At 38.1% G+C, this 12,759-nt stretch overlaps 1 protein-coding gene across 2 annotated transcripts in view; it reads right to left on the bottom strand.

Moving 5' to 3' along the window:
- Positions 1 to 638: 638 nt before the first annotated feature.
- CLPX (caseinolytic mitochondrial matrix peptidase chaperone subunit X) overlaps positions 639 to 12,759 on the bottom strand; it is a 48,031-nt gene continuing 35,910 nt past the window's right edge. For both annotated transcript variants that reach the window (XM_066388376.1, XM_066388378.1), the window contains 4 exons: positions 8,990 to 9,289; positions 6,159 to 6,251; positions 4,009 to 4,115; positions 639 to 2,471 (listed from right to left, as the gene is read on the bottom strand). In XM_066388376.1, the coding sequence (XP_066244473.1) occupies positions 2,381 to 2,471; positions 4,009 to 4,115; positions 6,159 to 6,251; positions 8,990 to 9,289 (591 nt within the window). In that variant the 3' untranslated portion in view covers positions 639 to 2,380. The remainder of the gene's footprint in view (positions 2,472 to 4,008; positions 4,116 to 6,158; positions 6,252 to 8,989; positions 9,290 to 12,759) is intronic.

The raw sequence follows: 12,759 nt of genomic DNA, 5'->3' as shown, positions 1-12,759 counted from the left end.
AGAGTTTGTAAGAGGGATTCTTCAGTTGTAACTAGAGAAAAAAGGTGGGGTGCTGAAGTAGGTATAGATTTAATGATGGGAAGGTGACTTTCATCTTTTTGGTTTCTCACTGAAATATGAGAAAAATTCTTCAGTTGACTGGAGAGGGAGAGAATATATATTTAATGGTCATCTCAGAGCAGTAATTTGAAGTCACATTTGTTGCCTAGCAACTCCTAAAACTCCTTAGTTGTTTCAAATTCCTGATATTTTCATTATTCCTTTCTGGAAAAGTCATACTTGCTCTTCCAGATTCATCTGGGCCACCACCTTTTGTGCCACCAAACCTGGTACCTACCTCACTCCCATTATGATAACACAGCAATGTTTGTGTTTGCTTCTCCTACTATACTAGTAAGCTACTTTAAAAGCTTGGCCTGGGTCCCTAAATAAGGCCCATGCAGGATATTCAAGGGTTTTCAAAAAATGTTTAACATAAACTTTAATATCAGACTTTTTGTTCATGGAATTTATAACTAGAATTTATTAGCAGGATATGCAAGTGCCAAGGATTAACTAAACATTAGAATAAAGCAGCTCATGATATCTGTGTCCTTTTAAAAATGGCACTGCATTATGGACACACCACCACACTGGTATTCATTTAGTCCTTGTGTTTTATTCAAATGCCAAAACATAAGTTTCAAGATACAAATGTTATACTCAGTTGAGTTTGATTTAAAAACATCAATCAATTATATTTTGTTAACAAATTCCAAACCAAATGTAAGTTGTCGGGACTAAAATACCTCTCAGTCCATTTCTGGAGGATTACCTTTAATATATTTAGTTGTTACTCCAATTTCACTCTACAAAAAGGAAAATAATGAGGCCATAGAAAAAAGACACTGAGTAATCATAATATGAAAGAATTCCTGAGAAAAACTTTAACCATTACTAAGGAGACTAAGACGGATACTTGTTCCTGTTCCAGACTATAGCAACCAGGCTTAATAAACACTCTGTAAAAGTGCCCTTCTGGTCCTACCCCAGACATAGATAGATAGTTCATTTCTCTTATTACATCATAGAAAGCCAACTCTTCACCAACAGGATTTAGAATTTGCTAATAGATTTAGGTTCTCTTCCTAAGGAAAAGGGGGTAAAAGGAAAACTCAAGAGACTATAAACCAAAAAATAAAACCCAATATTTCAATGTACTCTGATTTAAACGATTTCAAGTAAGTTTAAACTGAATAGCATAGAAAATTGTAACAGAAGAAAAAGCTTAAAGGGTACCCAAATATTTTAATATTTATGCAAACAAATAATTTTTTTAAGTCCCCCAAAGTTCCCCCAGTTTTATTATATATATACAGGGTGTGGCAAAAGTAGGTTTACAGTCATGAGTATACAAAATAGTTTATTCTTATTATTGTATTATTTTCCATATGAACTATAACTTTTGCCCCACCCTGTAATGAAAACTAATAATATTTTAGTGTGAACACATTAACTTATGCCAATAGCAAAGTACAGTTTTCTTTAATATTCTATGAAACCAAAGAATTAGACAAATATCCAGCACGAAAAAAATAAAACAAAAAACTAGCTGAGTCCTTTAGGTAAGTGCACAACTAGGATGTTTTATTTAGTTCAGCATATTGCTGCTATTATGACTGATGCTACATGCTACTTTTAGAATTAGATGTAGTCTTTTTCTGAAGATTTAAGGCAGACTTCAATTCCATCTGCTCCCCTGTGGTACTATGTATTAAAGATGGCAAGTCAATCAGACAAGTCAGCAAGAGAATGATCTTTTTTATAGTATCAACTGGGAAGATAGTGTCATGCATTAGCAGATAAGACTAAGAATACAGTTAAACCATTAAAATATGGTTCTTCAGGGTACATTTTCCATAAAAATTTTAACTTCTTGGGAACTACTTGTTCCAATGTTTAAGATGAATAAAATTCTAGTATCTTTAGGAAACAAATATGGGTAAAAAAAATTAAACTAAAAAATGGTATCTCAATCTTCCATTTTAAAGAATTTATTTTCCCATTTGTAGAGTAACATTATTATAATCCACAGTTATTACAACACCTGCATTGCTTAAAAGAACCCCTAAGAATTTTGTTTCAGCATATCTTTTTAAAAACTGAACTATGATAATGTACATTTTATCTTTGAACACTGTGTCATTCAAGTCCACATAATGTCCTCTGTACCAATCAATGTGATGTTACCTAATATACATGATCTGATTTTCATCCTAAAGGTTCTGACCATGTATGATATCCAATATAGATCCAATGCTTTTAATGTCAGACTGTAGAGACAGTTACAATTTTAAACACAGAAGGAAAAGCTTTATATACAGGACAAAAATCTGACAGTTTAGCTATTTGCAGCATCTGCTTGGCGAGGCCATCCTTCTTCTTCAACTCCAGAATCATACTCCTCCTCAGAGGATTCTTTCGTTGGAGCCCTAAAAAGAAAAGCCATCAGCTTGGTTTATTTTTTTAAATAAAAATGAGGGGTAAACATGATTTCTAGACTCAATATAGTAATCCACCTTGCTAACATAGCCCACAAAAAATGGAAATATAAAAAGCACTTTTAATATTAAGATTGCCTAGTGAGCCCTGGCCGGTTGGCTCAGCAGTAGAGCATCGGCCTGGCGTGCAGGGGACCCGGGTTTGATTCCCGGCCAGGGCACATAGGAGAAGCGCCCATTTGCTTCTCCACCCCCCCCCCCTTCCTCTCTGTCTCTCTCTTCCCCTCCCGCAGCCAAGGCTCCATTGGAGCAAAGATGGCCCGGGTGCTGGGGATGGCTCCTTGGCCTCTGCCCCAGGCGCTAGAGTGGCTCTGGACCGGGTGCATGCGGGAGTCTATCTGACTGTCTCTCCCCGTTTCCAGCTTCAGAAAAATACAAAAAAAAAAAAAAAAAAAAAAAAGATTGCCTAGTGAAATATGGGAAACATTTAGACCCCACAACCAAGAGTTAGAAGTACTTTTCCCAATATTTTCCCTAACAAATGTATTATTGAAATAAACTGACACGGCTTTAATTGTGAAGGCTTAAAAACATCTATTTCTTCAGCAAAAAGTTAGAATGTATTATTTCTAGTCAAATGCTAGACTTTTAGCACACATTTATGGTAAAGAAGATGACAGCTCCTGACCAAATTTGACTTGAATCAAACTAGTCAAAATTATGATCAGACTACCACAATTCCTTTAATGTCATTAAAAAACAAAAATAAAAGATTGTATCTTTAAATAACCAAAGTTGTTCAAAACCAGTCAGCTGCCTCCTAAGTTATCTTAGAAGATAAACAAACATAAAACATTACATACCTTGTGACAGTTAAAACAGAAACCAAACTTTTGTATAAGTAACATTAACCATCAAGCACTGTATAATAAATATTTACTGAATAGATCAGGTCAGTAAACTACAGCCTACAGGCCCATTACCTGTTTTGTAAATAAAGATTTAATGGAACAAAGACATGCTCATTCATTTACAGATTGTCTGTATCTGCTTTTATAAGGGCAGTGGGAGTAGTTACAATACAGACTGTATGGCCCTAAAGTATTTAGCTAGCCCTTTACAAGAAAGTTTGCTGACCCCTGGAATAGAAAAAGCAGTAAAAATTATGTGTCAAATTTGTCAAATGGTATAATACAAATGAGAGAAAAATTATGTATACAAAGTTTTGGTCTTGTGAAAATCACAAAACAAGTCAATTCACAAATTACAGAATTAGCAGTAAAGCTTATTTAAATCTCTTCATTTGGATAACTTTTGTGTCATTTTTAGGTTGATTTTAAAGATCAATTTTCAAAAGACTCAAAAAACATTATTTTATAAACCAAAATTAGAATATTTTTCTAAAGAAAATTTATGATTATTACTTCTCTTCTAAAATATAAGGGTTTTTATGATGAACCAATAAACTACAGCACTAAAGAGCTGATCTTAAATTTTAGATCTGTTCTAGCTTGACAATAAACTTTACCGGATGTATCCTGGTTCCTTTTTTCCTTCTACTACTTCTTTGTCAACCTCCACACATACAATATCAGAATTAGGGACTTCGAACATTGGTTCTAGTAACAGCTTTTCCTAAAGAGATAAAAAGTAATGAATGACATAGGAAACTGAGGTTACACACAACATACTTGTATTCTACAGGCCACAAATATAAATAAATCAGAACTCAATAACTATTACTGGGTACCTATTATGTACCAGGAACTGAATGTGGTAAAAGTCAATGAAAAAGCTTTTATATTCTTTATATATATATATATATTATTCATTTTTAGAGAGGGAGAGAGAGGAGAGAGAGACAGAGAGAGAAGGGGGGAGGAGCTGGAAGCATCAACTCCCATATGTGCCTTGACCAGGCAAGCCCAGGGTTTCGAACCGGTGACCTCAGCATTTCCAGGTCGACGCTTTATCCACTGCACCACCACAGGTCAGGCCTATATTCTTTATATTAAAACATCTTCTAACTAAATTCAGAAGGAAGTCATTCTATAAGGAAAGGCTATTTGTACTCTGCCTCCTTAGGTCACCATGCACATACATATAAAAAAACACTATTTCTGAATTCAGTTGTTTCTCAAAAGCATTTCTGGCATATTCTATGACCACAAATGACCAACTGGTAATCCTTACTTGTAAAATAATTTTATCCACCCTGGCCAGTGGGTCAGTGGACAGAGCATTGGCCCAGTGTGTGGATGTCCAGGGTTCGATTCCTGGTCAGGGCACACAGAAGAAGCAACCATCTGCTTCTCTCCCAGGTCCCCCTTCTCTCCCTCTTCCCCTCCCACAGACAGTGGCTGGATTGGATCAACTGTGGTTCTGGACACTGAGGATAGCTCCATATGAGCGCACCAGCCTCGGGTGCTAAAAATGGCTCGGTCTTCGAGCATGGGCCCCAAATGGGATTGCCGGGTGGATCCCGGTCAGGGTGAATGCAGGAGTCTGCCTCACTATCTCCCCTCCTCTCACCTAAAAAAAAAAAAAAGAAAAAAAAAAAAAGATTTAATCCTAAATCATCTCTACCCTCTACCAAGCTCTTCAATTTTTACTATGATTTCAAATAAGCATTTGTCTCAAGTACTGCAGTAGATCTAAAGTTGTTGACTAAAGGAAACTAGTTCAGGGGGAGAACATAGGAGAAAGGGTGTGAAGAGGGACAAGTATAAGGTGAAGGAAAACAACTTGACTTTGGGTGACGGGTATACAATATAATCAACAGTTCAAATGCTATAGAAATGTTGACCTAAAACCTATGTACTCTTATTGATCAGTGTCACCCTCTTAAATTTAAGTTTCTAAATAACAAAAAAGAAAACTAGTTTTGCCTAAGTAGAGGCTGGATTACATTCCATCTTAAGAAAAATATTGGTTGAGGACATCAAATTTCCTAAAAAATGTCAACACTATCACCTACTCTTCTAGTTTGCATGTTCATATATATATGTGTGTGTATTTGTCCTTAATCAGTTACACTTGAAGTCTAGGCCTTAATTAGAGTATAATCTCAAACTATCCTACAAAGATGAGAGAAGTAAGAGTTAGCAGTGAAATCCTTAACAGAAAATAGGAACACGATCTTGCTTTGGGAGCATGCAGGGAAACAGTAATCTACTATACAGCTAGACCTTGGGGTAGGGAAAAGAACTCTAAGAAAGAGTAGGTTGTGGCTGAAAACAGGCTGGGTATCTAGGATTTGTTACAAAATAAAAAATAGTGAGTTCATACCATACTGAAAAATTTAGGGTTACAGTGGCATGGTATCTGCAAATTAATTTCAAGCAAATAACAAAAAGGAGAATTTCAATGGCTCTGGGAAGGCACTCTAAGGCTTAGTTAAAAAGCCTGTGCAGAATTTTCTGAAATTCTCCCTCCCTTGATCTGATTTCTATTTCATTAATGATATCATATGTGTCCTTTGTTGCAAACACTTTAATTTCTTTTTAGAAAGAAGGAAAATATAATCTACTGTGACCAAAAAAAAAAAAAAAAAATCATTAAAACACTTGGCCAATTCTCTGGATATACTATATTTCCAAAAAGAAAACATGGAAGCTTAATATTCTCAAAATTCAGATAAAAAATAATCTAGTTTTTGTAATAATAACACCAACTTACCATTATGGACCGAAGACCTCGTGCACCTGTTTTTCGTTCCAGTGCCAGTCTAGCTATAGCTTTCAAAGCATCCTCAGTAACATTCAGTTCACACTAAAAATACATTTAAAGAAAATGAGAACTTATATAATACATGATAGTTTCTCAATATACCCATATAGCATTTTACCTATTAACTATTACTACCTACCACCATTAATGGTCTTTTTAGAACAAAAAGGAACAAATGCTCTGACTTCACAGATAAAAAAGTGCCAGAGGCTGACCAGGCGGTGATGCAGTGGACAGAGCGTCGACCTAAGACACTGAGGTCCCAGGTTCAAAACCCGGAAGCCGGCAGCTTGAGTCCAAAGGTTGCTGGCTTGAAGCCCAAGGTTGCTAGCTTAAGCAAGGGGTCACTAGCTTGGCTGGAGCTTCTTACCTCCCCCCCCCCCCCCCAGTCAAGGCACATATGAGAGACAATCAATGAACAACTAAAGTGCCACAACTTTGAGTTGATGCTTCTCACATCTCTTACTCTCTCGCTTAAAAAAAAAAAAAAAAAAAAAAAAAAAAAAGGCATGTCAGAGGGGTAAGTACACTGCTTACCTACTACTTAGAAATACAGGGCCAGAATCTTTATGTCTTCACTAACTCCATCTATCCCCTCTTATATTTAAAGCATTTTTAGACTATCAATTTCTTACTAGAAAACATACATTTTAAAGAGTGCTACTAACCCTCTCATAGTACAAAGATAAAACTTTACACAAGTCTACATTACCACACATTTCAAAACAGAGTTCAAATTATCAAGAATTTAACATACCAAAAAATCAAGTACTTGGGAACAACAGATTTCACAAAATCTTAGCATTAAACAACTTTTGGTTACTAATTTCTACCTCCAGATAATGTAATTTTAAGTGAGGTATATATAGCTCATGGAGTTTTAGAACCTTGCCTTCAAGAAGCACCACCTGTTTCAATCAGTTAACCTATCAGAAGGCATCAGTATTATGAACAAGTTTGTCTTTAATCCTTGAGGAGTTTTTTTCCTAGATTAACATGGACTTTCTAGGACTTCATTCAACAATTATTGAACCCCAATGTGTTTATATATTAGAGACTGAATGATGAATTAGACACCCTCTTTGCCCTAAAGGAACTTAATCTACTACGTGCTGACAAATTGGCAAACTACCATAAACAGCACAGTGAATGCACACTGTGCTAGTAGAACACCAAAGTGGGGGCAGCTAAATAAGAGCAGGGACCACTAAAGGGTTTTAAGGAGGGGAGTAAAATAATTAGTTTTGTGTTTATTCGCTCAGTAAATATTTATTAAGAATTGTTTATTATATTATTAACATTCATTAATATCTGTTTTCTGGGCACTGTGCTCAATCATTTAAAAATGACTCACTCTGGAAGTAAAGTGGAAGATGATAGTAGTGATGGTCAGAGACAGATTTGAGACAGGGAGACTGACCAGTCAGGAACCAAATGCATTGGTCAAGGTGAAAAATGATAAAGGAGCCTGAGTTGAGGTAATGGCAGTGGCAATGGAGAGGAGACTAATATTTAGAGATACTAAGTTCATAAAACCCAAAACAGGCCCTGGCCGGTTGGCTCAGCGGTAGAGCATAGGCCTGGCGTGCAGGGGACCCGGGTTTGATTCCCGGCCAGGGCACATAGGAGACGCGCCCATTTGCTTCTCCACCCCCCCCCTTCCTCTCTGTCTCTCTCTTCCCCTCCCTCAGCCAAGGTTCTATTGGAGCAAAAGATGGCCCAGGCGCTGGGGATGGCTCCTTGGCCTCTGCCCCAGGCGCTAGAGTGGCTCTGGTCGTGGCAAAGTGATGCCCCGGAGGGGCAGAGCATCGCCCCCTGGTGGGCAGAGTGTCGCCCCTGGTGGGCGTGCCGGGTGGATCCCGGTCAGGCGCATGCGGGAGTCTATCTGACTGTCTCTCCCCGTTTCCAGCTTCAGAAAAATACAAAAAAAAAAAAAACCCAAAACATTTGTTATCAGACTGGTTGTGTGGGCTTGAATGACCTCCATGCACCTGGCTCCAGAGAAGCGGATGTGGGAGCTAATAAAACTTCATAGAAAAAAGTATGGTATATAAAAGTATACACAGTATATAACAAAAACAGCATTTAGAATATCAAAGCTGAAAGGACAATCCTGTGTGTCTGGCTTGAGGGGTTGAGAATAATAGGCTGGTGGAATCATGTATTCATTCATTCATTCATTTATATGTTTTTGGACTTTAAACTACAATGAAGAGTTTAAGAAAAAACAAAGGCAACTCCTAAACGTCTAATACAACAAAAATGTACCTTATCTGATTCCTAGATCTATATTTAGTGTGGAATAGGTTGGTATTCCAAATGAACAGGACTGCTTTTTTATTTATTTTTATCTTTGTTTGTATTTTCTTTTAATTAAGAGGAGGGGAGATAGTGAGGCAGACACCCACATGCATCCTGACTGGAATTCACCAGCAACCTCCATCTGAGGCAGATGCTCAAATTAACCAAGCTATCCTCAATGCCTGAGGCCGATGCTCAGGCCAACTGAGCTATCCTCAGGGCCCAGGGCCATGCTCAAACCAATCAAACCACCAGCTATGAGAGGGGAAGAGGGAGCAAATGGAGAGGGGGGGGGGAGAGAAGCAGATGGTTTGCTTCCCTTGTGTGCCCTGACTGGGGATCGAATCCAGAATGTCCATATGCTGGGCTGACGCTCTATCCACCAGCCAGGGCCTGCTTTTTTATTTCTTATGCTAATTTATGTAGTTTCAACAGCAAAAACCCATAAATTGACTAAGTATGAAAAATAAAAATCTTACCTTATCCATGCTGAATAAGGCCTGGTACTGTGGAATAACAGCATTACGTGGCTCAGTTAGTATTTGTACAAGTGTTTTCTCATCTAGGCTATGCAAAGGAACTACCACAGGCAACCTTCCCACAAACTCAGGAATCATGCCAAATTCAATGAGATCTCTGGCTTCTACATGACGTAATAATCGATCTTTTTCTTCAATGTCTTGGTGAGTATTTGATTCCCCACTTCGATTGGCAAGGTCTGCAGCAGCGGCAGCCCTTCTGCCTTTTCCCAGATTAGATGGTGTTCCAAATCCAAGATACTGCAGAAGAACAGGTGGATATTATAAACAGCAGAATAAAGTTGAAATACACTAAGTACTTTGCATGCACATCTCATGTGATCTTTGCAACAGAAAAAGTTCTATTATCATTCACATTTTACAAATGAAACAAATGGGACTAGAGAAGTACCTTGACCAAGCTATTGTGGTAAAGACAGGATTTGAACTCAAGTCTACCTGCCTTCAGAATTGAGAACGTACCACTATATAGTAACCAACTCTCAAAGAATGATATCTAGTAAAAGTAGGTAAGTAAGAATTATGAAGGGAAGTCCCTTAGAACACAGATAATGATATTGCTGGGATTTTGTGAGATCTCTGAACTAATGTGGTTTCCAAAATGTGTAAGAACTGTGAAAACAGAGATAGTAATTATTGTGTAAGAAAGTTAATTTTGTAATAATGTAAATAGGAGTAATGCCTATGGAACAAGCAGCCTTATTAGTCACTGCTAATTGTTCTATTAAAATCATGATTTGGGATTGCATACAGCTACCAATGAATTAGAACAACAAGATTAGATTTTTATAAAGAACCTATAAAGATGACAAATAAGGATGCTAACTTTGCTATAAAAGATTGGATACTGAAGGTGTATGAATCTTACTTCAGTCAATATAATAGAACTATACTCTAGGCAATCATAAGAAAGTTTACTTTTGATATGATATATAGCTTTTGGCAAAAGTGTAAGCACATGATGTGTGAAAAAATAGCCTAAGTTAAAAATCAATTCTCTGATTCTCTAAGCTGTGTACATGAACAGTTAGTGTATCAGAAAGCAAAATACCTTTAATTCAGTAATTTGAGCACTTATTAATAAGCATGTATTATATATAGTAATAAGTATATACATATTTATTATATAAAAATTAAGCATTATTATAAAATATCGGGGACACAAACTGACTACAGTCCTTACCCTAAAAGGGCTTATTTAGAGAACACTTAAAGTTATTAAAGTATCATAGGTGCAATAAAGGACAACTGTACAGGAAACAATGAAGTAGAAAGGAGGAAAAAAGGCACCTACAGAGGAGAGAGAGTAAGAGGTAAAGAAAGCCTTCACAGAGAAATTGCCTAATCACTTAACAGACCAAGTCTTGAAGGATGAATATGTTTTGCCAACTAGACTGAGGAAGTGGAGGGCATGAGCTAGAGGAATAAAACTTAGGGCTGCAAGCACTTTGATATGTTTGGAATACAAGTATATTATTTAATATTGTACCCCTGGCTTTCAACAAGGATTGATAAAATAGCCACATGGATGTGTTTAATCCTCTATAAAATCACTGTTGAAGATTCTTTTTTTTTTTTTTTAAAGATTTTATTTACTTATTATAGAGAAGGGAGGAGGAGCAGGAAGCATCAACTCCCATATGTGCCTTGACCAGGCAAGCCCAGGGTTTTGAACCGGCAACCTCAGCATTTCCAGGTTGACGCTTTATCCACTGCGCCACCACAGGTCAGGCTGTTGAAGATTCTTATGCCTGTCTCCTTTTCATAAAAATCCGTGACAGCCTGACCAGGTGGTGGCGCAGTGGATAGAGTGTCGGACTGGGATGCGGAAGGGAACAGGTTCGAGATCCCGAGGTCGCCAACTTGAGCGCAGGCTCATCTGGTTTGAACAAAAAGCTCACCAGCTTGGATCCAAGGTCGCTGGCTCGAGCAAGGGGTTACTCGGTCTGCTGAAGGCCCACGGTCAAGGCACATATGAGAAAGCAATCAATGAACAACTTAAGGTGTCACAACGAAAAACTGATGATTGATGCTTCTCATCTCTCTCCGTTCCTGTCTGTCTGTCCCTATCTATCCCTCTCTTTGACTCTCTGTCTCTGTAAAAAAAAAAAAAAAAAAAATTCGTGACAAACTTTTTTTTTAATCTGTCTGTCCTGAAGACCTCATATGACCTAAACCTACCTTTTATGTGTTTCTGAACTTTTTACTCACATTAATTTTAACTAGTCTTCTTTTTTTTTTTTTTTTGTATTTTTCTGATGTTGGAAAAGGGGAGGCAGTCAGACAGACTCCCGCATGCACCCAACCGGGATCCACCTGGCATGCCCACCAGGGGGCGATGCTCTGCCCATCTGGGGTGTTGCTCCGTTGCAAACAGAGCCATTCTAGCGCCTGAGGCAGAGGCCATAAAGCCACCCCCAGCTCCCGGGCCAACTTTGCTCCAATGGAGCCTTGGCTGTGGGAGGGGAAGAGAGAGACAGAGAGGAAGGAGAGGGGGAGGGGTGGAGAAGCAGATGGGCACTTTTCCTGTGTGCCCTGGCCGGGAATCAAACCTGGGACTCCTGCACGCCAGGCCGACGCTCTACCACTGAGCCAACCGGCCAGGGCCAATTTTAACTGTTCTTTTCTACATATTTTAGCTTCAAATTTTTTGAAAATTTTTTTTTAATTTTTATTTTTCTGAAGTGAGAAGCAGGGAGGCAAAGAGATAGACTTCTGCATGCGCTCAACAGGGATCCACCCCACATGCCCATTAGGGGGCGATGCTCTGCTCATCTGGGCAACTGCTCTGTTGCAACCGGAAAGACTCTAGCACCTGAGGTGGAGGCCATGGAGCCTTCCTCAGCGCCCTGGCCAACTTTGCTCCAATGGAGCCTTGGCTGTGGGAGGGGAAGAGAGAGAGAGAGAGAAAGGAGAGGGGGAAGGGTGGAGAAGCAGATGGGTGCTTCTCCTGTGTGCCCTGACTGGGAATCGAACTCAGGACATCCACATGCCCAGTTGACACTCTACCACAGAGCCAACCAGCCAGGGCTGGAATTGTTAATTATAAATATCAGAACATGGTCCCTGCCTTTCTGCCTTTGGTTACAGAATTTCAAATATAAAGTTATCTTTCTCTCTTTCTTTCATACTCACACAAACACACACACAAACAATTTCAAATTTGTTAGGCTAATTTATATAGAATTTCAGAAGCAAATAATCCAAATTAATAATATGAAAAGTAAAAAATATAACTCTATCCATACTGAATAAGACCTGGTACTGAGGAATAATAAAACAGCATTGCATGGCTCTGTTAGTAATTGTACAATAGTTTCTCATCTAGACTACGCAAAGGAATTACCACAGGCAACCTTCCCAATAGCAGCATTATATTTTTACTACTACTAAACTACTGAAACTAGTGCATGCAAAGCCAAGGAGAGAGACTTAAAGCATATGATACAGCAAAGCTGTATTCATTTAGGTAGAACATTGTTATGTAAAAGAAATTGTTTGTGGCTAGTCATTATGTAAAACACAAAGACACAGAAAATACAGGCCTTTTGGGCTTCTATGTTGATAATATGTTTTATTATAATCTATCAACAAATAGTACTGGCCATGTACCTTGAGGATACAATAAGTAAGTTCCAGTTAAAATCAAGGTTTATAAGAATGTTTAAGAAGCATCTATAAGAAAGGTATTTACAACCTTTCCTCCAATC

This window comes from Saccopteryx leptura, chromosome 6 (genome assembly GCF_036850995.1).
Source record: "Saccopteryx leptura isolate mSacLep1 chromosome 6, mSacLep1_pri_phased_curated, whole genome shotgun sequence".
NCBI classification, from domain to species: Eukaryota; Metazoa; Chordata; class Mammalia; order Chiroptera; family Emballonuridae; genus Saccopteryx; species Saccopteryx leptura.
The sequence above is the reverse complement of the archived record's forward strand: the minus strand, read 5'-3'. Positions and strand labels throughout refer to the sequence as shown.